This window comes from Arvicola amphibius, chromosome 1 (genome assembly GCF_903992535.2).
Source record: "Arvicola amphibius chromosome 1, mArvAmp1.2, whole genome shotgun sequence".
Classification (NCBI taxonomy): Eukaryota; Metazoa; Chordata; class Mammalia; order Rodentia; family Cricetidae; genus Arvicola; species Arvicola amphibius.
In genome coordinates, this window is record NC_052047.1 from 68,298,464 (window position 1) to 68,322,251 (window position 23,788).

At 44.2% G+C, this 23,788-nt stretch overlaps 1 protein-coding gene across 1 annotated transcript in view; it reads left to right on the forward strand.

The window, feature by feature from the left end:
- The window catches only part of Sf3a1 (splicing factor 3a subunit 1), a 22,641-nt gene extending 2,095 nt beyond the window's left edge, over positions 1–20,546 (forward strand). Inside the window, exons 2-16 of the mRNA XM_038324551.2 lie at positions 1,066–1,187; positions 6,356–6,563; positions 7,542–7,799; positions 10,775–10,849; positions 12,369–12,519; positions 13,555–13,748; positions 14,623–14,740; positions 15,170–15,355; positions 16,006–16,127; positions 16,225–16,470; positions 16,982–17,189; positions 17,607–17,761; positions 18,943–19,044; positions 19,158–19,229; positions 19,895–20,546. Coding sequence (XP_038180479.1) covers positions 1,066–1,187; positions 6,356–6,563; positions 7,542–7,799; positions 10,775–10,849; positions 12,369–12,519; positions 13,555–13,748; positions 14,623–14,740; positions 15,170–15,355; positions 16,006–16,127; positions 16,225–16,470; positions 16,982–17,189; positions 17,607–17,761; positions 18,943–19,044; positions 19,158–19,229; positions 19,895–19,996 — 2,319 coding nt within the window. The 3' untranslated portion in view covers positions 19,997–20,546. The remainder of the gene's footprint in view (positions 1–1,065; positions 1,188–6,355; positions 6,564–7,541; positions 7,800–10,774; positions 10,850–12,368; positions 12,520–13,554; positions 13,749–14,622; positions 14,741–15,169; positions 15,356–16,005; positions 16,128–16,224; positions 16,471–16,981; positions 17,190–17,606; positions 17,762–18,942; positions 19,045–19,157; positions 19,230–19,894) is intronic.
- Positions 20,547–23,788: the final 3,242 nt, after the last annotated feature.

Consider the following 23,788-nt stretch of genomic DNA (forward strand, 5'->3'; position numbering starts at 1 on the left):
TGAGAACTGCTGGTATAGAGGTTTCCAGTGTATAGGATAAGAGGTAAAATGTAGAAGACAGAAGATCAGGCTCCTGCCGCTGCTAAGAATATTTGAATTGAGCAATCAGGAAGCAGAGACAGGCGGATCTCTGTGAGTTTGAGGCCAGCTTGGTCTACAAAGTGAGTTCCAGAACAATCAGAGCTGCACAGAGAAACCCTGTCTCAAAACCCCCCAAAATAAATAAATACTTGAAGTAAATGAGAACCAAATAGGAGACGACATAGAAACTTGGGATGTTCAGCTGCCAGAGGAAGAACACGGGGAATGCAGCAGCCCAGAGGAACATGAAGATGGAGGGAATCTCAGTTTTTTAAGATGAGAGCCCACCTTTTAACTGAGAGGAAGACGAAGCCACTGGATAAAACCGTTGGTGTCGAAGTCCATTGAAGCTCCACAAACCATTTATGCATTTAACAGTGGCTAGGTTTATGGAATTGGTGGATAAAAAAATGGACAATTAAGACAGAATGATCTGTCGGCCAGACTTTTTTCTTCTTCTTTTTTTTTTCCTCTCCTTTATTTCTGTTTGTGTTAGGTATAGAACCTAGAACCTCATGCAGGGTAAACACATTAAACTACTGAGCTGCTCTTTGGCAGACAGTTATTAAGTATTCTATGCAAGACACAATACTAGGTTCAGGGCTAAAGACATGGCCTTTTGGATTCTGAAATTTGGTTTCTTAGATGTGGTCAATATCTGTGAATCTGAATCACATGGACATTGGGTAAAAATGCAGATTTGGAGGCTAAGGATATAATCAGTTCCTTGTTTAGCATGTTCAGCCCTTTGTCAGCAAATAAGCAAAAAAAAATTGTGTATCTGATCACACCAGTCTGCCTGTCTAAAGGGAGCCAAGAAAGCCATTCTTTTCCCTAGCTCTTAGGAATGGCCCCATAAGTATATATAAGAAGTCTGAAGGACAAAGATTATTGTCAGCCATGTCTTGGAGAAATGCTAGAAGCTGATTTATGATAGCCTAACCCAAATCAGGAATTTGAAGATCTTTCCTTTTGTTTTCACAGCCAGTTGAAGAAGAAGCAACATCAAAGGAGGAATCCACTCCTTCCAAGCCAGTGGTAGGGATTATTTACCCTCCTCCAGAGGTCAGGAATATCGTTGACAAGACTGCCAGTTTTGTGGCCAGGTAACAGCTGCTTCTGCACAGTGGGTTGGGGAAAATTGTAACATAAAGGGCTTTTGAGTCAGCACAAAGGTAGCATGAGTTTTTGTTTTTTGTTTTTTTGTTTTTCTTTTTCAAGACTCTGGCTTAGGCTTGTTAATTCCTCCAAAACCACAGTAGGGCCTTGAGGTGGGCAATAAGCAGGACTGGTGTCTTTGACATGTAACAGCAGTAACCACAGTGAGAGCCATACCCAACTGTAGAGTCACCAGGACTTTCAGCTTCCAAAACAAGCCTGAGGGAATTCCTGGTGGCTTCTTTTCCCTGATGATGTGTATGCTGTGTTTGGGCTGCTGACCAGAGGAGATAGAAGGCAGAGTTGATCATTCTCCTTGTGTAAGGAGCCGTACATGATCACTTGCAGCTGATAGGACTGAGTAAAGCTCAGTTATGTTTAAACACTTAGTTAATCTTTCTGGGCAGGGTGGAAATTGGTCAGGCTTTTCCCCAACCTCTTCATCCTACATCCTTAGATGTAATCTTTAGGCCCACTTGACTCCAAAGGCCAACTCATCCCCTGGCTTAGGGCATTTGTAGAGTTTTGTTTTGTTTTTGACAATCCACAGATATATCCAGTCTACATATGTTTTGTTTGTCCGTAGAATCTTTCTTAAAAATTCCTATTACCACACTTAAAAATGAAGTGATTTCACAATTTGTCTGGATTTCTGGCTTTTCTTGAACTAGACTGCTTCTTACATGAGTACTACTTGGCCCTGAACAGTGTCCAGGGGCATGTGCTGTGTTAGGCCCACATTCATAGTCACTCCCGTGAGGCAACATCTCTGCCACCTTGTATCATTTAATAGGTGTTTCTTTCCCAACTTCCTACTCAAGTAAAACATCAAAAGAGATTGTTTGACATCTTTCGCAGTGTCCACTCCATGAGAGTTTATGTCACTTTAACTTAGACTTTCACCTAAAAACTGCCCTAAGATTAGGACATTGGGTATTATTATGTTTAGTTGGCTAATGTTTCATAGCAACATTAATGCCTTTGCCATTTCTCCTATGATGTTAATAATTGGGAAAAGGGTGTTGCATAAGGAATAGGTGCAATCTTACTGTCAGGACAATTCCTGCCAGCTGTTGTCTCCTTTTCCTGTTTCCTTCTGCTCTTAGCATCCTTTTTTGGATATGGTAATACCAGCACAAATACTATCATGTCTTTGATTTTCCTTGCATGCTAAATTGTAAACATTTCCTACATTACTCTATGATTTCTCTCATGCTGGATGCTTTCTATAAAGAAGGATGCAGGGTGTTGAGACTATGTTTTCTTGAGATTGTTTCCAGTGTTTCTACTTGGTCAGTGAAGCTGTAAGAAGAGTTTGAACATTGTCTTTTCTTCTTAGAATGTTTTCTTTAGAAGAAAATCTCATGTGAAACATTAGTGGCTAAGAGAGCATTAAAAGAAAAATGCCAGCGGCTGGGGAGATGGCTCAGTTCAGTAAAGTGCCTGTCATGAAAGTACAAGAACTTGAGTTTGTATTTCTGGCTCCCATGTAAAAGCAAGATTTAGTGATACGTATTTCTGGTAACCTTAGTACTGGGGAATGGAGACTGGCAGATTCCTGGAGCTTGCTGGCGGGGAAGTCTATCAAATCATTGTGCTTCAGATTCAGTGAGAGACCTTGTCCCTTGCCTCAAAAACTAAAGTGGGGCCTGTGTGTTGATGCACTCTGAAGGCAGACGCAGGTCAATCACTGTGAGTTTCAGGCCAGCTAGACACTATCAGACACTATCTAAAATAAATATATAGATAAACTTAAATAAGGTGGGAAATGATAGACACCTGATATCAACCTCTGGTATCCACAGGCTTGTGTGCACACATGTATGCAAGTGACTTTCCAATAATTGTGTCATGCTCTGCTGTCATAGACAGAAAAGCACGACTTCTGAGTTCTCTCTCTCTTTTTTTTTTAAATAATATTCTGTCTGTGTGTATGCTTGAAAGCCAGAAAAGGGCACCAGACCTCATTACAGATGGTTGTGAGCCACTATGTGTTTGCTGGGAATTGAACTCAGGACCTTTGGAAGAGCAGGCAATGCTCTTAACCGCTGAGCCATCTCTCCAGCCCCTGAATTCTCTTAAAAAGAAAAACCCATCACTGTTATAGTGATGCACACCTGTAATCCCAGTGGTAGTGAGGATTTGGAGGCTAGCCTGGCTATGTGGTGAGTTCTGTTTCAAAGAAAGGAAATAGGAGCTGGAGGAGTGGCTCAGACATTGGGACCACTTTCGGCTCCTACAGAGGACCTGAGTTTGTTTCCCAGCACCCATGTCAGGCAACTCACAACCAGAGAATCTGAGTAATTACACACAGACATAAACTATATTTTTGGAAAAGGAAAACAAAATGGATTGGATATTCCTTCAAGTTCCCTAATTATGTGAGGCAGAGGCAAGTGGGTCTCTGTGAGTTCAAGGCCAGCCTGGTTTTTACAATGTGAGCTTTAGGTCAACCAAGGCCAAAATCTTGTCTTTAAAAAAAAAAAAAAGATATAAAAAATAAAAAGGTTAGCCGGGTGGTGGTGGCTCATCTCATGCCTTTAATCCCAGCACTCGGGAGGCAGAGGCAGGCAGATCTCTGTGAGTTCGAGGCCAGCCTGGTCTACAGAGGTAGTTCCAGGACAGGCTCCAAAGCTACAGTGAAACCCTGTCTCAAGCCCCTAGATAGACAGACAGACAGACAGACAGACAGACAGACAGACAGACAGACAGATAGATGAAGGAAGGAAGGAAGAAAAAGGTTGATTGTGTAGCTTAGTGATGGAATGAATATATTTTTATGTACAAAGATAAGAATTCTATCTCTAGTGTAAAAAACACCACTGTGTTTATAAGATGGGATTTTAACCATGGCAGTCACTTTTGTAGACATTATAAATATGAACTTGGGATGGCTCAGTGGGTAGAATGCTTGCTGTACAGTATAGGACTTGAATTTGACTCTAGCACCACATAAAAGGTGGTATGTGTGTCTGTGTGTGTGGGTGATTGTAACCCCACCCCTGGTGGGTAAAGATAGGCAAATTCTTGAGGCCCACTAAGTGGCTAGCCTGCTTAACCATAATGGTGAGCTCCAGGCTCAGTACAAGACCCTGTCACAAAAAAATAAGATGGAAAATTGTAATCGGAGGTTTCTCTCCTGCCTGCCAGTTCCCAAATAAGCACTCAGAGGCTTAATTTTACTTATAAATGCTTGGCCGAGGCTCAGGCTTATTACTAGCTAGCTTTTATATTTAAATTAACCCATATTTCTTATCTGTGCTTTGCCACAGGGTTCATGACTCGTTACCTTATTTTTTATCTGTCTTGTTTCCTCAGCGGCTGGCTGGCTGGCTGGCTGGCTGGCTGGCTGGCATCTCCCAGACTCCATCCTTCTCCTGTATCTCTGCTTGGATTTCCCTCCTTGCTATATCCTCCTACCTTGCCATAGGCCAAAGCGGCTTTATTTACCAACGAATGAGAACAACACATATAGCATACAGAAAGACCATCCCACAGCAGAAAATGATAGAGAAGGTTACTCAGTGTCATCTTCTGGTCTCCATGTGAGCACTAGTGAGCATATGCATTCTCTCTCTCTCTCTCTCTCTCTCTCTCTCTCTCTCTCTCTCTCTCTCTCTCTCTCAAATTGTAAATAGCGTCATGCTTTGAAATGAAGGGACAGGTCAGGATCTTGCTCTGGGAGAGAGCTATATTTAGGTCTGCTCTGCTAAACCTGGTACTCAGGAGCAAGCAGTGGGTATCTGCAACCAAAACTGGCTAAAAGGAATCTTTTCTCTGTAGGTAGGTCTTCCCAGACCTGCACTTTCCTGTCAAAAACCTAAATTGGAAATTACCTTTAAAAAGCCCCGCCAGCTGGGCTGAGTCAGAGTCAGGCTTTTCTGCTGAAATCCATTCCTTATGTTGGAAGATCTAATTCTAAAATTAGCAGTAAGCCAACTTAGAGCACTGGAATTTCCTGAAATAAATACATTTGCCTTCTCATTATATCTTTCTAACTGTTTCCTGATGTGTAGAGACTATGGCTTAGGCAGCACTGCAAGAGACAACCCAATGGCTTTTCTAGAAGCCATTAGTCTCCCTGGGCATTTTCCAGACGTGGTGACCTGATTTAGTGGGATCCAAATCAAATCTGTGTGTGGTTTACATTACATAGGGAGGTAGGTGTCTTTTTAAGGCTGTGTGCCTTTAAGTTGACACAGATGTTACATGTAAGTATGACACTTGGAACTAGGTTTGGTGGCATACTTAGTTGCACCTGGAAGGTAAAGACAGTCAGATCAGGGGTTCAAGACCAGTTCTTAGCCTGGTGTACGTGAGACCTTATCTCAAAAAATCAAAACCAAAAAGTTATGACCACTTGAGTTATACCTACTGGGACTCTAAAAACTTGGATTCCCCATTTTGTCATTGTTCTAGAGGACTGATTGCATTTTTTTTGTGTGGTGTATATATCTGTATGTGCGTATGTGCACAAGCACACACACATGGCTCAGAGCACAAGTTGTGAGAGTTAGTTCATTTCCTTTTACCATGTGGAACCAGGAGATCAACCTCAGGTTGTTCATCTTGTCAGCAAGCACCTTTACCTACTCAGCCATTGCACCATGCCCTTATCCTATATGTATACAAAATATATAAATCTTGCAGAGCCTCATGAACCTTACAGAGAAACATTTCCTTTGTGGGCCTCCCAATAATAAATGAAGTTACTTTAAGCAGTGTTTGGACAAGTCATTAACATTTATTAGCTTTTTGAGTTTTTTGTTTTTTGTGGAGCTGGGAACCAAATCCAGGGCCTTGTATGTATTAGACAAACATTCTACATTTCTGCCATATTCTTAGTCAAAAATGTTTTATTCTAAGAAAAAAACAATTGTTCAGCTAGTTGTGACAGAGGAGCTAAGGGATGACTGGTGGGAGTGGCCAGGCCCACTTTGGCAGATAGCACTGACTGCTGTTTCCTAGTTACTAAACGAGGAGCTCCAATATACCAGGGATAGACTGGTTTTGTGAGTGGGTGGTGGCACAGATATTGATACGGATGGAGGTTTGGATCTGAGTCATCACAAAGGTTGTGGTATTTGTCATTTGATGTGTTAACTTTTCCCCACAGAAATGGGCCTGAATTTGAAGCCAGGATCCGACAGAATGAGATCAACAACCCCAAGTTCAACTTCTTAAATCCCAATGACCCTTACCATGCCTACTACCGCCACAAGGTCAGCGAGTTTAAGGAGGGGAAGGCTCAGGAACCCTCAGCTGCCATCCCCAAGGTTATGCAGCAGCAGCAGCAAGCCACCCAACAACAGCTGCCCCAGAAGGTTTGGAGCACAGCCTCTCTTTGTGGGTTAGGGAGGAAGCAAGCTTGGTGGGCACAATTAGCTCTGCTGTCCACAATCGCCAGGGACAGAAATAAAGTTACCCTTGTCTTTCAGAATCACTGATGGTACATAGCACTTTTTGAGCACTTGTTGGTCAAGCTCTGTGCTCTGGGCCCAGATCATGAAGAGCCCAGTGGAACAACTGTTTAGCTGATGATGAAGTTGAGGCTTGTCCAAATATGATTTACAATTCAAGGTGTGAGTTAGTTGTAGTGTGAGAATAACGTTTTGGCCTGGCTGAGCTAAAGGAGGTGATTTAGCGTTATGCCATTCCTTCCCTATTGTTTGGGCGGTTCCAGTACCCAGTTTGTGCTGGGGCCCAGGAGTGTTGAAGCCAGCACTAGAGATAGTCAAGAATGTCAGTAAAGATAGAAAGTGCCAATGCAGTTTGTTTACTGTGTAGATCTGGCCTGGTCTCTTCATTTTACACAACTCCCAGACTTTTGTGGGAAAAGCAGCCTTTTGTTTAGCCATGAGAAAAATTGAAGTCATGTTTGAAGATCTTGCATTTTGATTGCTGCTTGTTGGGCCTAAATTTCTCATTGTTAAAAACAGCCATAGTATCTATTCTGTCTGCCTCATGGTTCTCTTGGAGGTCATTGATGCTCTTTATGCAATGGGATTTACTACAGAACACATGGGTCCTATTGTATAGCCTCTTAAGTTAGATTTTACAGCCTATTTCCTTTGTATTTTTGCCACCTCTTTAGGCCTTTAATTTCAGGATGGGAGCAGAGATGTAGATACTTGAAGCAGTAGTTGGGAGTTGAGGCACAATTGGGTGAGACTACAATGCCCTTGGGTGCCAGTCTTCTCATAACAAGTCCTAGTGATGCTCAGTTAATAAAACATTGGAGTCTTTGGCCATTCTGCAGAGTTAGTTTACTTCAGTTCTGTTCTTATTCAACGCTGTCTTAGGTCCAAGCCCAGGTGATCCAAGAGACCATAGTACCGAAGGAACCCCCTCCTGAGTTTGAATTCATCGCTGATCCCCCTTCCATCTCAGCCTTCGACCTGGATGTAGTGAAGCTGACAGCTCAGTTTGTGGCCAGGAATGGGCGCCAGTTTCTGACTCAGCTGATGCAGAAAGAGCAGCGCAACTATCAGTTTGACTTTCTCCGTCCGCAGCACAGCCTCTTCAACTACTTCACAAAGCTGGTGGAGCAGTATACAAAGGTGCTGGGCTGGGACAGAGGGTACTGTCTACACACTGGAGTACAGCATTCACTTTCTGTCAACAAGGACATTGCTTTGTGGGTATCTGGGCAAATGTGAATCCCAGCTTAATGTAAGTGTGTGTGTGTGTGTGTGTGTGTGTGTGGTGTGTGTAAGACTGTAGGTCTTTCCATTGAGCACACTTTGGGTCAGAGAACAGTGTTCAGCTCTCTCCTTCCACTGAGGATCAAACTCAGTACATCGGGTTTGCATAGCATGTGCTTTTACCTGCTGAACCATCTCATAGACTCTAAATCTTGATTTCTATTGTGCTTTTTTTTTTTTTTTTTTTAAGACAGGATCTCACTGTGTAACTCTAACCTAGTTAACCTTGAACTCACTATATAGATCTTTCTGGCCTCAAGCTCAGAAATCCCTGGGATTAAAGGCACGCCTCCCTCCCTTAACGACAGAGCTTCAGTCGTTATCTCTTTAATCTTGTTATTAAGGAGACGTGTTTATGAAGCTTATTAGGTGGCCATCTGCTGTGTGACAGGACTAGGTAGCACTAGCTGCTTTTAGGTGTGTTACATTTTCACTTGTCTACTGTGTGGCCTGAGAAGCAAGCTCTTTATATAGTCGCTTCCTATTACTTAATTTAACCCTTGAAAACCTTAGTGGTGTTTCCCCAGTTTTCATAAGCAGAAATGGATTAAGAAAGATGATTTTATGGGGCTACATTTACACCTCAGTGGTAGAGTACTGTTCTAGCCTGGATTCTATTATTTAATTAATTTTTGCTCTGGATTAAGTGCTGGATAAAGACCAAAAAGGGAGTGAAATGCAAAGTCATCAGAATGTCTACAATCTCAAGCTAGTAAGCAGTGTTGTTGAGATTCAAACCTTTGTTATTTTTATCCAGTGAAGTAATTTTTAAAAAATATTTATTATGTATACAATATTCTGTCTGTGTGTATGCCTGTAGGCCAGAAGAGGGCACCAGACCTCATTACAGATGGTTGTGAGCCACCATGTGGTTGCTGGGAATTGAACTCAGGATTTTTGGAAGAGCAGGCAATGCTCTTAACCTCTGAGCCATCTCTCCAGCCCCTCCAGTGAAGTAATTTATACTAGGAAAAGTTCAGTATGAGTTTACTAACATGGAAAACATGTACAACATATTCCCATTTGGCCCTGGTGATGTGTAGCCGGGGTTACAAACTGAAACCGTTTTGTTTTGTTTTCTTTTCTTTTGTTTTTTTCTGAGACAAGAGTTTTTCTGTAACAGTCCTGGCTGTCCTGGAACTTTCTTTGTAGACCAGACTGGTCTTGAACTCACAGAGATCCGCCTGCCTCTTCCTCCTCTCAAGTGCTGACATTAAAGGCGTGCACTATCACTGTCCCACTTTGAAATTGTGTTTAGAACAGAATCTGTCGTGGAAATCTGGTATTTAAAATTAATTAATCAGTTAGCTGGGTATAGTAACTAATACTTCTAATGTCAGCTCTAGGAAGATTGGGGCATGAGGATTACCAGGAGTTCTAAGCCAGCCTGAGCTCTTTAAGAGACTTTTTGCTTTAGAAATCAATTTTTTTCTTTTCTTTTTCTTTTTAAGATTTATTTATTTATTATGTGTATAGTGTTCTGTCTGCATGTATACCTGCAGGGCAGAAGAGGGCACCAGATCTCATTATGGATGGTTGTGAGCCACCATGTGGTTTCTGGGAATTGAATTCAGGACCTCTGGAAGAACAGCCAGTGCTCTTAACCACTGATCCATCTCTCCACCCCTAGAAATCAGTTTTTAATGGGTTACAAAGGACAGTCACTGGTATATGATTACCAGTGGCACATTTTTCTTGTTTTCCTTTTTAGTAGGATGGCATTTACATCTGTTCTTAATATTTAGAAATGGTGTTAAAGATTGGAAGAATTCTTAAGGACTAGCTCTGTATAAAATTAAAAATATAAAAATGTAGCCAGGTGGTGGTGGCTCATGCCTTTAATCCCAGTACTCAGGAGGCAGAGGCAGGTGGATCTCTGTGAGTTCAAGGCCAGCCTAGTCTACAAGAGCTAGTTCCAGGACAGCTAGGGCTGTTACATAGAGAAACCATGTCTTGTGGGGGGGTAGGGAGGTATCTTTAGAATCTAGAAGCTAGTAGAACATAACTGAAATTCAAAGCCAAAGGTTACAGTAAGTACACAGTATCAGGTTTTTGTGGATTTTTATATTTGTTTCATTTATTTTTAGTTTGCATGTGTGTTTTGCCTGCATGTATATCTCTGCACCACTCATGTGCCTGGTGCCATCAGGTATCCTGGAACTAGAGTTATAGATGGTTGTGAGCTACCATATGGGTGCTGGGAATTGAACCCAAGTCCTCTAAAGAACGGACACTGCTCTTAGCTGCATGCCATCTCTTTAGCCCCATAGTATCAGTTCTAAGTAAGGCTCAATTTGAGCTGCTTCCATAGTTAGGAATCCTTAGACTCTATTTTGTTACTTTTTTCTCTTTTTCTCTCCTTCTCTAAATTTGGATGTTGGTATTGACTCATAATTGAAGGCACTGGTGTCTACTCATGGAAAGCTGTTATAGCAGGTAGAATCTAGGGATAAAGGTATAAGGGGAGCAAGGTAAAATTGTGCTGCTTTATGAGTGGAAGTAGATACTGCTGGGACAATTGGAATGATTGTTGGAATAAAGGCAGTTGGTGTCCTTGGTAAATGCACGTTAGACATTGGGTAATGAGCAGTGAGAAGACAGAAATCTGTCTCCATGGAGTTTTTAGTTGGGAGAAGAAAACAAGTGAAGTGTCCTTGTGTTTCAGCTGGAGATGGATATTCTAGATTCGAAGGCAGGGGTTGGAAATTCTGGGAAGTATGTAGAGTTGGGTGAGGCTAAGAATCCATCTCTTATGTTCTGTGATGGGCCCGGCAAGGCTGCTTCTTTGTTTATATTGTGATTTACTGACAGTTGCTATAATTCTCTTTCAGATCTTGATTCCACCCAAAGGCTTATTTGCAAAGCTCAAGAAAGAGGCTGAAAACCCCCGAGAAGTTTTGGACCAGGTAAACACAGGCTTCCTACTACCAGGTACCAACGCATCAGGTTCTTTGTGTGGGCTTTGTTTTTGTTTAGAAACTGTCTTTGAGGCAGTACAGGTTAACCTTCTCTAACCTTCAGGCCATGTGTATGAGGTGCGTATGGAATATAATGACCTTCAGGTTGGGCATGGGTTCTGTCCCTGGTACATCTCATTCAACATGTGAATACAAATATTCCAAAATTAGACACACTTCAGTTCCCAAAGCATCCCAGGTAAGAGATAGTCAACTTGAACATAGTTGTAGAGTGCTGAGAAGAAAAGCCTTGTGATGACTGTGAAGGCCAGTTAGAAGTTTAGCAAGTTTCTCTTCCCTACTTTAGGCAGAAACTTCCTCCCGAGCGATCGCCGGGTGAGAGATGGTAGGTGCCTTCTGAAGTCACCAGGTTTTCACAGTTGAGCAGGCATATTGGGTGGTGAAGTCTGTGAAGTGACTACTTCTCAGACACTTAGATTGTCGCTGCTTTTGAAGATCACAGGGTTTCTTTTCTTTTTAATTTTTAAAAATGTTTTGACAGATCGTGTTGCACCTCTAATCCCAGAACAAGTTCAAGGCCACTCGGGCTACAGAGTAAGACCCTGTCTCAAAAAACAAAGCCTCCCCCCCCAAAAAAAAATCTTTGATAGTTTCATATACACTTCTATAATTTTTAGATGTCTTCATCCAACCCTTATTCTTTCATTTCCCCTGCCTCTTCCACTGAAACCCTTTTTCAATGAGGTCCCCTCCTTTCTTGTCGTCTTTCTGTGTGACCCTGACGCGTTTATTGGAGTTGCTTACATGGACATGGGATAAGAGGTTATTTACCGGAACATGCACCACTGAAGAAAATGATAGCCTTACTTAAGGCACCCTTAATTGCCAGTAGTCCCTCAGGGAGGAATGCCTTTCCTCCATTTGTACTGGATCGCTGATAGGTCCAGTATTTTGCAGGTAACCACAGCTACCGTGAGTTCATGAGTCCAATGGCTTTGTTATGTCCAGAAGATGTCTTTTTGCTGTACATTTCCCCATCTTCTGGCTCTTATGTTCTTTCTACTTCCTCGTCTACAAATGTCCACTGAGCCTTGGAAGGAGTAATATGAATGTCCTCTTTAGGGCTGTATACCACTTTCACTTACCCTTGGCCTTTGACCAGTGCCTGCATTAACTGCCACAAAGTTTAATAAGATGTTTCTCTGCTGAGAACTAATCATAAACACTTAACAACATGACCATCTTGCAAAAGAATAAAAAAAGGTAATAGGTTCCCCCTAGGGCTTATGACACTTGCAGCCACTAGCTCTTGACAAGGCTTAAAGTACCACTTAGCCAGGTTTTAATGCACATTTGCTGCAAGAGTTTGCTGCTGTGAGTGCAGTGGCCTTTGCCAGCTCTGGTGGAACACTGGAAGTTTTCTCCTTGTGAATATAGTTGCCTCTTGGTCTGAAGATGAAGCCCTGAAGCCTCATAAGAGGCATCTTGTTATTTCCTAATCCCGTAGGTGTGTTACCGAGTGGAATGGGCCAAATTCCAGGAACGTGAGAGGAAGAAGGAAGAAGAAGAGAAAGAGAAGGAACGAGTGGCCTATGCTCAGATCGACTGGCATGATTTTGTAGTGGTGGAGACAGTGGATTTCCAACCCAATGAGCAAGGTAGGTGTAGGAGGAGAGTGCCTTCATGTGGAAGCCAGGAAGTCTGGTGCTCCCAGGGAGCAACAGAACCAGGCACAGACCTTATTAGTGTGTTGTTTCCCTGTGTTCCAGACATTTGCCAAAGTTAAATGCAATCCAACAGCTGGTTACTATGTTAGACTCTGATGTCCTCTGCAGATAATAAAATCAGACAATTCCCTAGCCTTTGGGACACTCACAGGACAAACAGGACAAGAAATGCCTTTTCTTGTTTTTGTTTTTGATTTTGTTTTTAAGGAGATGACATATTAATCAGGGTTTTCCAGAGGAACCAATATAATGAGTCATTCTCTCTCTCTGTCTCTATCTATCTGTCTATCTGGATTTATTAGAGTAACTTACAGCCTGTGGTCTAGCTAGTCCAACAATGGCTGTCTCCGATAGAAAGTCCAGGACGCTGAATGCCTCAGCCTCAGCAGCAGGATAGGCAAACCTTCCATCAAGAATGAGGACGAGCAGGCAAAAAGCAAAATCTTCTTTCTTTCATGTCCTTTTATACAGGTTATCACCAGGTACAGCCCAGATTTAGGTTGTGTCTTCCCACCTAAAATGATCAATCAGAAAAATCCTTTAGGGCTGGAGAGATGGCTCAGAAGTTAAGAGCATTGCCTGTTCTTCCAAAGGTCCTGAGTTCAATTCCCAGCAACCACATGGTGGCTCACAACCATCTGTAATGGGGTCTGGTGCCCTCTTCTGGCCTGCAGGCATACACACAGACAGAATATTGTATACATAATAAATGAATATTTAAAAAAAAAAGAAAAATCCTTCATAGGATTTTAGTTAATTCTAGATGTAGTCAAGTTGACAACGAAGAATAATCATCACACAAAGTCTCAATGTAGTCCTGGTTGTCCTAGAACTTGCTTTGTAAACCAGGCTGGCTATATTATATACTCACAGAAAGTTTGCTTGCCTCAGCCAAGTGTTGGGATCAAAGGTGTTTGCCACCATGTCCAACTCAGAATGCCACTGACCCTGGCTTACCCCTTTTAGGAAACTTCCCACCCCCAACAACACCAGAGGAACTGGGAGCCCGAATCCTCATTCAAGAGCGCTATGAGAAGTTTGGGGAAAGTGAGGAGGTGGAGATGGAAGTTGAGTCTGATGAGGAGGATGAGAAGCAGGAAAAGGCTGAAGAGCCTCCTTCCCAGCTGGACCAGGATACTCAAGTACAGGACATGGACGAGGTAAATTCCCAGGTGGTTTTAGCCTACCTTTCTCCTTGAGTCCAAGAGATTGGGTGATGCTCTCCTAGTCCAAGGTTCCATTCTTGGAGGCTCAAAAGATGGTGAGCTCCGGAGAAGGCCAGACTGACTGCTGCTGTTCAAACCCTGGCAGCCCAACATATCATTCCAGCTCCAGCAACAAAGATCAGTTCATAGGAAAGATCTGAAAGCTGTGCCGGCCTTGTATAGTCTGTTGCTTTCCCTTTGGCTCAGCATTCCTGCTCCCAACCTACACCCTCCACCAACCCTGTTAGGGAGCCATATTACCCTATGCTTTTATGCCTTTCTAGCACTTAGGCCTAAAAGATCACTAGTTCCCTAACTTGTCTAAATGTAGCCTACGTGTCTTTTCAGATATTTCTGCCCTCTTCCAGCATGGCCCTCCAAGTAGGCACAGAGTCCTGAGCCAAGCTGCTTTCCCCACTCTGAAAGAATCTGTGTACTGCTTGAGAAGAAAGGGCCCCAGTGTCTGTGGGAATTGACTTTTTTCTCCCTCCCAGCATTGCTCTGGAAGCAGCTACCATTGAGTACTAACTTGGCCCCTGTATTCCTCTTCTGTGTGTTAAGTGCCTTTGGCCTCTTGGGATCGCCTGGTGCCAGCCACTGGAAATGCTTGGGAGGAGTGTTAGCACCATGGTCCCTGATGCTTCCATTCATGTTGTGAGGAAACAGCTTGGCTTGCTGCCAGTTGACCTCAGCTGCCCCAGAAGGCTTAGCACATGGATGCTGGCTGGCAGGGGCCAAGGCTCATTGGCACCCTGAGAGTTGCCATAGTCTTGAGCTTTGGGAAAGCGGCCTTTCATCTCCTAGGTTGTGCCACTGCCTTGCTTTTCAGGGTTCAGATGATGAAGAAGAAGGACAGAAAGTGCCTCCACCCCCAGAGACACCCATGCCTCCACCTCTGCCCCCAACTCCAGACCAAGTCATTGTGCGAAAGGACTATGATCCTAAAGGTAGGGCCTGCCTCCCAGACCTTGTGCTGCTAAAGAAAGTCCTGTATGGTCTTGTATGTTCTTCAGATGGGCTATTTCTTTTTTTTTTCCCCCAAAGTTAAAAACAATTTGTTACATTCTGGCATGTTCCTTATTCACAGAATATTATATGATTTATTCACCATGTTAATGTATAGAGACTTAACAAATTATTTCAAAATAGTCATAGCTGTAATTTAGCCAAATGGGCAGTTTCTAGAAGGACTTGAGGTGACCCCTACGTTACAAGCCTCGTGGTGGGAAACACAATGTAGTCCTCTCCAGTTTTGGGTTTCTGTTGTGAAGGTGGCACTGGATGGATGTTTTCAGTGAATGACGTTTGAATACACCACATTCTTAACTTGAGCTACCATCCAGAATTCTCACTTAGACACCTCTGTTTTCTCTTAGCTTCCAAGCCCCTTCCTCCAGCTCCTGCTCCTGATGAGTATCTTGTATCCCCCATCACTGGGGAGAAGATTCCTGCCAGCAAAATGCAAGAACACATGCGTATTGGGCTTCTTGATCCCCGTTGGCTGGAGCAGCGAGATCGCTCCATCCGAGAGAAACAGAGTGATGATGAGGTCTATGCACCAGGTGAGGTGGAGGGGCCCATCCCATAGCTGTGTAGACACAGAAAGCTTGAGGTCAGTGAGAGTTTGGGAGATAGGTGCAGCCAATGATAATGCAAAAGAAATCTTTATTTTCCAGCACACTGAATTCTCCAAAGGCCTATTGATACCCCGTAACAAAATACTGGCAATAGCTGGGAGGGATACTTAGTCTTTTACTATCGTGGACAGACTTGTAATTGAAATTCTCTTCTTCTTGAGTGACACTCACAAGTCTTACTGCTAAAGCAGCAGGATAGGGCTTCATGTGGAGGTGCGCACCTTTAAACTCAGCATTCTGTAGACAGGCAAGTGGATCTTTGTGAGTTTGAAACCAACGTGGTCTTCATGGAGAATTCTAGGAAGGCCAGAACTACATAGAACCTTTAAAAATAAAAAGACAGCAGGATAGGAAGGGGGCTGCCGAGGGCTAGGAACTGGGTCTTTAATCCTGTTAGTAAGGACTGGACAAGCACCAGGTCTTTAGGATTGCTCCTTCTCTGGCAGCCCTCTTATTGGAGCTGACAGCCAGCCAGTGCTGTGGGTCCAACCTCCACACTACATTCCCAGAAAGCTGCTGACTTGTCAAAGGGCACCAGCTTTAGCTTCCCTTTCTCGCCGTTCTATTGTGTACAGGTCTGGATATTGAGAGCAGCTTAAAGCAGTTGGCTGAGCGCCGTACTGACATCTTTGGGGTAGAAGAAACAGCTATTGGTAAGAAGATTGGTGAAGAGGAGATCCAGAAGCCAGAGGAAAAGGTACAAAGAGTCTTAGTGCCTTCCCTGCCCTCTGTCTCCCACATGTGGGCTCAGTTCCAAGAGTCCTGACAAACTGTATCTTTGCTTTCCCATGCAGGTGACTTGGGATGGCCATTCAGGTAGCATGGCCCGGACCCAGCAGGCTGCCCAGGCCAACATCACCCTCCAGGAGCAGATTGAGGCCATCCATAAGGCTAAGGGCCTGGTGCCAGAAGACGACACTAAGGAGAAAATTGGCCCTAGCAAGCCCAATGAAATTCCCCAGCAACCACCACCTCCATCTTCAGCCACCAACATCCCCAGCTCAGCACCCCCGATCACATCAGTGCCCCGGCCACCTGCAGTGAGTCAGAAGCCACCCTGTGATCAAGTATTTTAAACTTTGTCCTTGGGTGGGATGATGTCTGGGAAGGGCAATTGTTTTAGAGTATGGCCTGAATGCTAGTTTATTCACTTGAAAGTAGAAACGTGTAGCTTTGTCTTCCACTGCAAAGGAACATTGCACTAGGGAGTGAGCTGAGGGGCGAAGCAGATTTGAGGCAAAGAAGGGCTGTGGGCTTCATGGGTCTTTGAGAACTGGTGGCCTGTATCCAGATTAAGTCAAGGTCAACCTCTTTAGTGGTACTGTCTGCCATGAGGAGCTGGTTGAATCTGAACCACCAAGCCCCAGGTGGACAGAATATTATCCTGGAACTCTCAGCAGTGAGTTGTTAACGTGGGCCTGATGTGAGACTTCAGTCTCAGTGATAAGCAGAGTCCAAGTTGTCCAACCCCCATTTTGTGTGGTTAGTTGTTGTGCTCTTGAACCTGAGCCTTGGTTTTCTGTGACTGACATATGGGTCTCCCACCCTCAGATGCCGCCTCCAGTTCGTACCACTGTTGTGTCTGCAGTACCTGTCATGCCCCGGCCACCCATGGCATCTGTGGTCCGGCTGCCTCCAGGCTCAGTGATCGCCCCAATGCCACCCATCATCCATGCACCCAGGATCAATGTGGTACCTATGCCTCCTGCTGCACCTCCCATCATGGCACCCCGCCCACCTCCCATGATTGTGCCAACAGGTCAGTCTGAGTGTTGCTTTCCTATCTGTTAGATCAGTTCACAGAACCATGGCTGGTATTAATGCAACTATCCCTACTGAGTCCAAACTGGGATCTAGGAGCTATAGTTATTGAGGGAGACAAGATATTGAGATGGCATAGCTAGTGTGTCTGCATCTGGTGGTCAGGTCCTTGACAGGCTCAGAATCCTGACAGTTGACTATGTCTGGCTGATCTTGCCCTGCCTCTTGTCCTCTGCTGCCTAATTTGGGCAGCCTCCCAAGGCTGCCTGCCAGGGAACCTGCTGAGTGCCAGACTTACCAAGACAGGGCATTTCATACCTCTAAGGAGTAAAGCCTTTAAAAATCTCCCCAGTCCTGCCTCCTGGGCCTCAGCACCCCTTCTGTACTCATTGGGCACTGTACCATGTCTTTGCAGCCTTTGTGCCTGCCCCACCTGTGGCTCCAGTCCCAGCCCCAGCACCAATGCCTCCTGTACACCCCCCACCTCCTATGGAAGATGAGCCTCCATCCAAGAAACTAAAGACTGAGGACAGCCTCATGCCTGAGGAAGAGTTCCTGCGCAGGAACAAGGTCTGTGATCTAGAATGCTGCCTCTTCCCTGGAGTACGTGGCAGCATCGTGGGTTGCCCAGGCTTCAGCTATATTCCACTCCGTTTCTGTTAGCTTCAGGGATGTAGGTCAGCAGAGGAAGCGTCTGTGTGTGTGTTTAACATGAGGTCAACAGCTGGGGGAACAGAAAGTTCTAATGGTGGTGGTGGTTCTGATAGTATAGAGTCTTGCAGACGCTAGTGTGGAGATGCCAAGACAATATCACCTAAATGAAGTTTAGTGAAGGAGCACTAAACTAGCTGGAGGAAGTTCTAGGCATGGCTCTTAAATTCAGTTCTACCCATGGGGCTGGAGAGATGACTCAGTAGTTGAGAGCACCGATTGCTCTTCCTCTAGAGGACGTGGGTTCAATTCCCAACACCCACAATAGCAGCTTATAACTGTCTGTAATTCTAAGATCTGACACTCACATACAGACATACATGCAGGCAAAATACCAATGCACATAAAATAAAAATAAATCATTTAAAAAAAATTTAGTTCTACCCCCAGCCCTGGGAAGGCTGCCTATTAGGGTAGGATTCTGCTTGACATTCTGGACCAAGGATCCTACCTTGGCATTGCCAGTCCCTAGGAAAGTTGTTAGGCGTCAGTGAGGAGACAGAGTCCCAGCTCCCACTAGATTTGCCCTGTAAATTTGACATAATTGTTTTTCCAAGACTAAGGTCTATTTCTTGAGCACCTACTAAAGGTTCAGACTGCCTTCTCTTTAGCATTCTCAACAGCTGCATTGAGCTCAGGCATCTTGTCCACTCTGGAGCTGAGTTGTGAGCCCAGTACTTCAGACCACAATCTTTATCCTACTGGTCCTTGGGGTTGCAGAATATTTTCACCTTAGTTCCAAATTAACTAGAAAATAAGATGGGTCCATTTAAGAAAGGGAAAGGAAACTGAGCATGGTAGTATACCCTTAAAATCTCAGAACAGGAGGATTGAGGCCAGCCTGGGCTAGATATGAAACCCTGTCTAAAAACCAAAAATAAGGAAATGAATGAAGCCTTGTGTAATGCGTCACAAGTAGCAGCAGTAGTAAATGAGGCCAGAGGGACAGGAGTCATTGTTTGGATGGGCCCACTGTTAGCAGAGCGTAGTTCCTGGTTGGCTTGGAGCTCTCCAGGCATAATGAGCACTCTATTTTCCAGGGTCCAGTGTCCATCAAAGTGCAGGTACCCAACATGCAGGATAAGACAGAATGGAAGCTGAATGGACAGGGACTGGTCTTTACTCTCCCACTCACAGACCAGGTATGTATTGCCACCCCTAATTGGTATACGTGCTTGAGAGCCAGTGGATTAGGTCAGATGTTTCCAGCTGGTTTTAGCAGCAGAATGAGTGTGGCTTTTCTTTGGTCCCACAGGTTTCTGTCATCAAAGTGAAGATTCATGAAGCCACAGGCATGCCTGCAGGGAAACAAAAACTACAATATGAAGTAAGCCAGGGGAACCCCGGTCTTGTCCCTTAGGTTCCAGCATCTCTCTCATCCTAGAAACAATCTCCTGTTAAAAAGTAGATGGGGAGAGACCTGGATGTGGCCATCTGAGCCCATCCCAGAAATGATACAGCTGGACTGCTGAGGCAGGTGAACCTGACAGTGCTGGATCTGACAGCACAGCCTAATGCGGGGTCTAAAAACCTGTTAGAACTGGGTGGGGACCATGCCAGTGATGTGATCTTAGCCTGGTTCTCTCTGCAGAAGGGGTATTCCATGTCTTCTGGGGCTTCATCTCCTCCTCTGTAAAACGAAGGGGTTGAATTAGGTAATCACTAAAGGTCTTATGACCTGAGAAGTTGGCTGTTCGTTGGACTTGGTCATGGCTGACATCTTAGGGAGTTAAAGATTGAACCAGATGTTGATAAAGGTCCCTTATGTTTGTCAATATCAGCTGGAAGGAAGGAAGGGGAAGGAAAGGAAGAAAAGGAAGGAAGGAAAAAGTGTTCTAGAAGAAATTGAAGTTCTATAATCCAGAACTGGCCTTCCCTTAAGTCTCCATATTGCTGAAGTCTGGAGTATTAACAGCTAAGCTCAGCTGTGTGAGGCTGCATTGTTGTCGTCAAAGACAGGTGCCACAGCTAAGACATTTGTCTGTTTTCCAGGGCATCTTCATCAAGGATTCCAACTCCCTGGCTTACTACAACATGGCCAGTGGTGCTGTCATCCACTTAGCCCTCAAGGAGAGAGGTGGCAGGAAGAAGTAACGAGAGATTTCTGCAGTTGAGTTCCTACCTTGGACCTCTTCTTTTGCCACTTCTTCCAGGAGCTTCTCTGGAACCTCAAGCACAGCCTGTGCATTTGTTTCCCTCTTAAATCAGTTTGGAAATTCACCTTGTTCTTAGAGTTGTTGCCCACTATCTAACCTGACATGGGTAAGAATAGCAGAGCTTTCTAAGCCAGTCTGTGGAATGACTTCTTGTTAGGTTCTGGATTGGAGGTTCTTCAGGAAGCCCATTAGGAGTGGAAAACCCAGGGCTTTCCTATTGACAGTTTCATAATGCCAAGTGATGCTTGGCTGATAGAATATGGTTACTGTCATTCATCATTTTGTATCATGCTTTGGTCTTTCTAATAAACCTCTTGAAGCCAGGCATGACATGCATGCCTGTAATCCTGGGACTTGGGAGGTGCCGACATGATAATTAGATGTTCAAAGTTACCCTCAGCTGTAGAGCTTGAGGCCAGCCTAGGCTGTGTGAGATATTGTGTTAAACAAAAAGTATTTTTAAAATTAAAAACAAAACACCTCTTGGACCCTCGTGGAATCAGTTTAATAAGATTTGTCTCTTAACCAATTGTGTCTACTACCTAGTGCTGTGGAGCTCTTAGGGTCTCAGCAGTCGTGGTGTTTGTGTGTAAATTTTTGCTGCCATCATTCTAAAAAACTATGGGCTGGGGAAGTGGCTTGGTGAGTGTTAGAGGGAGGCTGCTTGTTGGTTCCCGGCTGCTCTCTGCTTGTTCTACCCAGCCATCCAGAACCGAAATAATCACACAGAAACTGAATTAATTAAATCACTGCGTGGCCCACTAGCTCTAGCTTCTTATTGGATGGATGACTCTTACATATTAATTTAATCCATTTTTATTAATCTGTGTGTTGCCATGTGGCTGAGGCTTACTGGTTAAAATTCTGGCATCTGTCTCTGGTGGGGTTTTACATGGCTTCTCCCTGACTCCTCCTCCTCTCTCTTAGCATTCAGCTTAGCTCTGTTTTCCCCACCTAGCTCTGTTTCCCTATAGCTCTGCTATATGCCCAAAGCAGTTCCTTTATTTATCAGTGGTAATCACAGCATTCAGAGGGAAATCCCACATCAGGTGAGTAAAGTGCTTATGGTGCAAGAATCCATGTAAGCCGCTGTAACCTCTGTGCACTGGGAGGTGGAAGACTGAGCCAGAAGCCGGACAGTGAACAAGAGAGGCCCTCTCTAAAGCCAGATGGAAGGCAAGGCCTGATGCCTGTAGTTGTCTCCACGTGTGTGCAATGGCACACTTTTACATAGACACATTTTATATTTGTAAAGCATTGGGACCCTCCAGCATGCAGAATCCCATAGCACAAGGACCACAGTACTTGGTATAGTAGTTTCCTTCAGACCTAGAATCACTCATCCATTGATTGGCACAAGTGATTTTTAGGTAGTGTTTCATCTAGTGTGAACACAGGTTGTTCTTTACGATGTGTATTGTTAATTATGCCAAGTCTGTGGGCATATCTAAGGGCCTTTTATTTAGTTTGCTGCTTTATTGTTTTTGTTGTTGTTGGGTTTTTTTGTTTGCTTGTTTTTGTTTTGTTCTGAGACAACTGTCTTGGAACTTGCTATATAGACCGGGTTGACTTTGAATGTACAGAAATCAGCCTGCCGCTTCCTCTCAAGTGCTGGGATTAAAGATGTAAACTGTCAGACCTGACACTGCATCCTGTTCAAGCACTTGTGTGATAGTCCTTATGTGATTTTTCTTGTTTGGGGTACCAAAGGCAAGTCACATGCCCATAATTACATGTTTCAGATGAAGAGTATGCGCAAAACATTTGCCTCAGTCTTGGTCACTGAGTGAGGTGCTGGTATAGGTTATTATTTTTGGAATTGTGCTATTGCAGAGGCATAGGCGCTGCTGTAAGTATTCAGAGGGAGAGAGATGAGAGCTTGTTGATGATGTAAACAAAGCCGATTTCTTGGTACCTTTTCATTTGATGTGGTTTAGGTGTCATAGAGGAAAGTGCTTTCATGATCACAGAAGCAGGATTTCTAGTCCTCATCGTAGCTCCACCTTTCCTCTCTCGGCCTAAGCTTAGGCAGCTCCTTGGCAGGGCCAGAAACTTGGCTCCAGCACAAACTCCTCACGTTCAACCTTGTTGATGCCATGCCATTCTGTACCCTGTGTGACATTTGCCTTTCTCCTGGTTGCCCCAAGGTTGTCCCTCAGGACTAGTGCAAAATTTGACTTGCTGGTAGGCTTTTCTGATTTAGGGACCTGAAAGCAGACTCACTGCTAGACACTAATTGGGCAGCACTAGAAATCCTCTGGAGGGATTTCCAGGAGGGGAGGGCATCAGAAAACCTTAGAGAATCCCATGCCCAAGAGCTCCCTTTTGACATTAGGGACATGGCATGGTGTCAAGACATATGCTTCTGCAGACTGGCAGACCCCACAGTGCTTGTCTGTAGCTGAGGCTATGACAAGGGGCCAGGAATGGGGCTGGGCAGAATGCAAGTGAATGGGCCCTTTGATCCATACGCCATGGAGTTCACAGTTCCCAGAACTCCTGAATGAAAGCCTGTCCTGGCTCACATTCATTGGAGGCTCATTGACCACAGAGCCTTGTGACCTTTGGTGGCTGGCCGTAGATGAATGTTGTTTGCTGGCGCTGCACATCCTACAACATTGCAAGTTTAAAAAGTGCTTACTTAATCTTTTTTTTTGAGTTTTAAAAGTTTTGCTTTTTAATTTCATTTTAAAAATGTATAATAGGTGTGACACACTCCTTTAATCTCAGCACTCAGGAGGCAGAGGCAGGTAGATCTATGAGTTTGAGGCCAACAAACCTGGTCTCCAGGATAGCCAGCACTTTTACACAGAGATATCCTATCTCGAAAAACTAAATATATATATATAAATATATATATATATATATTTATATATATATATATACATGCTTTGGTCATATGCCCTCCATTATCATCATTCCTTCCTCCTCCCAGCAAACACTCTTTTCCCAACAAGTTTCCCCTCATATTTGTATGTGTATGTGTGTATGTCACTGCATTTAATTAAGGTTGTGTATTTGATCAAGGGCAACAACGTAACAGTGGCTATACCACTAAAGAATATTCCTCTCTACCCAAACAACTGTTAACTGCCTCTAGATCCTCAGGGAGGGTAGGACCTTATAACCGTCCTTCCCCATCCATAATGGAATATTGGTAGGCCCCAGTTTTCAGCAGGCCTTGTGCTGTGAGGTCATGGGTACAACAACCATGTAACAGCCGGCCCCATTTCACTACAGTCATAGTCAAGATTGCTGCTCTTTCAGAGGATCCTAGATTAGTTCCCATCATCCTTACCACGTTGGTCACAACTGCCGATTACTCCAGATGACCTGAGGGGCACCTGTATACACAAGACATAAATTTTAAAGACATTAAAACAAACAAAAAAACGGGGTGGTGGTGGTGCATGCCTTTAATCCCAGTACTTGGGAGGTAGAGGCATGTGGATCTGTGTGAGTTTGAGGTCACCGCGGTCTACAAAGCGAGTTCCAGGACAGCCAGGACTGTTTCAGGAGAAATTCTAGCTCCAAAAAACAAAAGCAAAAAAATTTTGACAATGCTCTGGCGTTAAAGAAATTAACATTGGGAGGTGGAGAGATGGTTCAGTTGGGAGAGCACTTACCAAATAAGCTTGAGAACCTGAGTTAAGGTCCCTACACCACATAAAACACAATCTCCACCATGTTATGTCTGCACTAGGAAGGCAGAAACAGGACAATTCCTGGA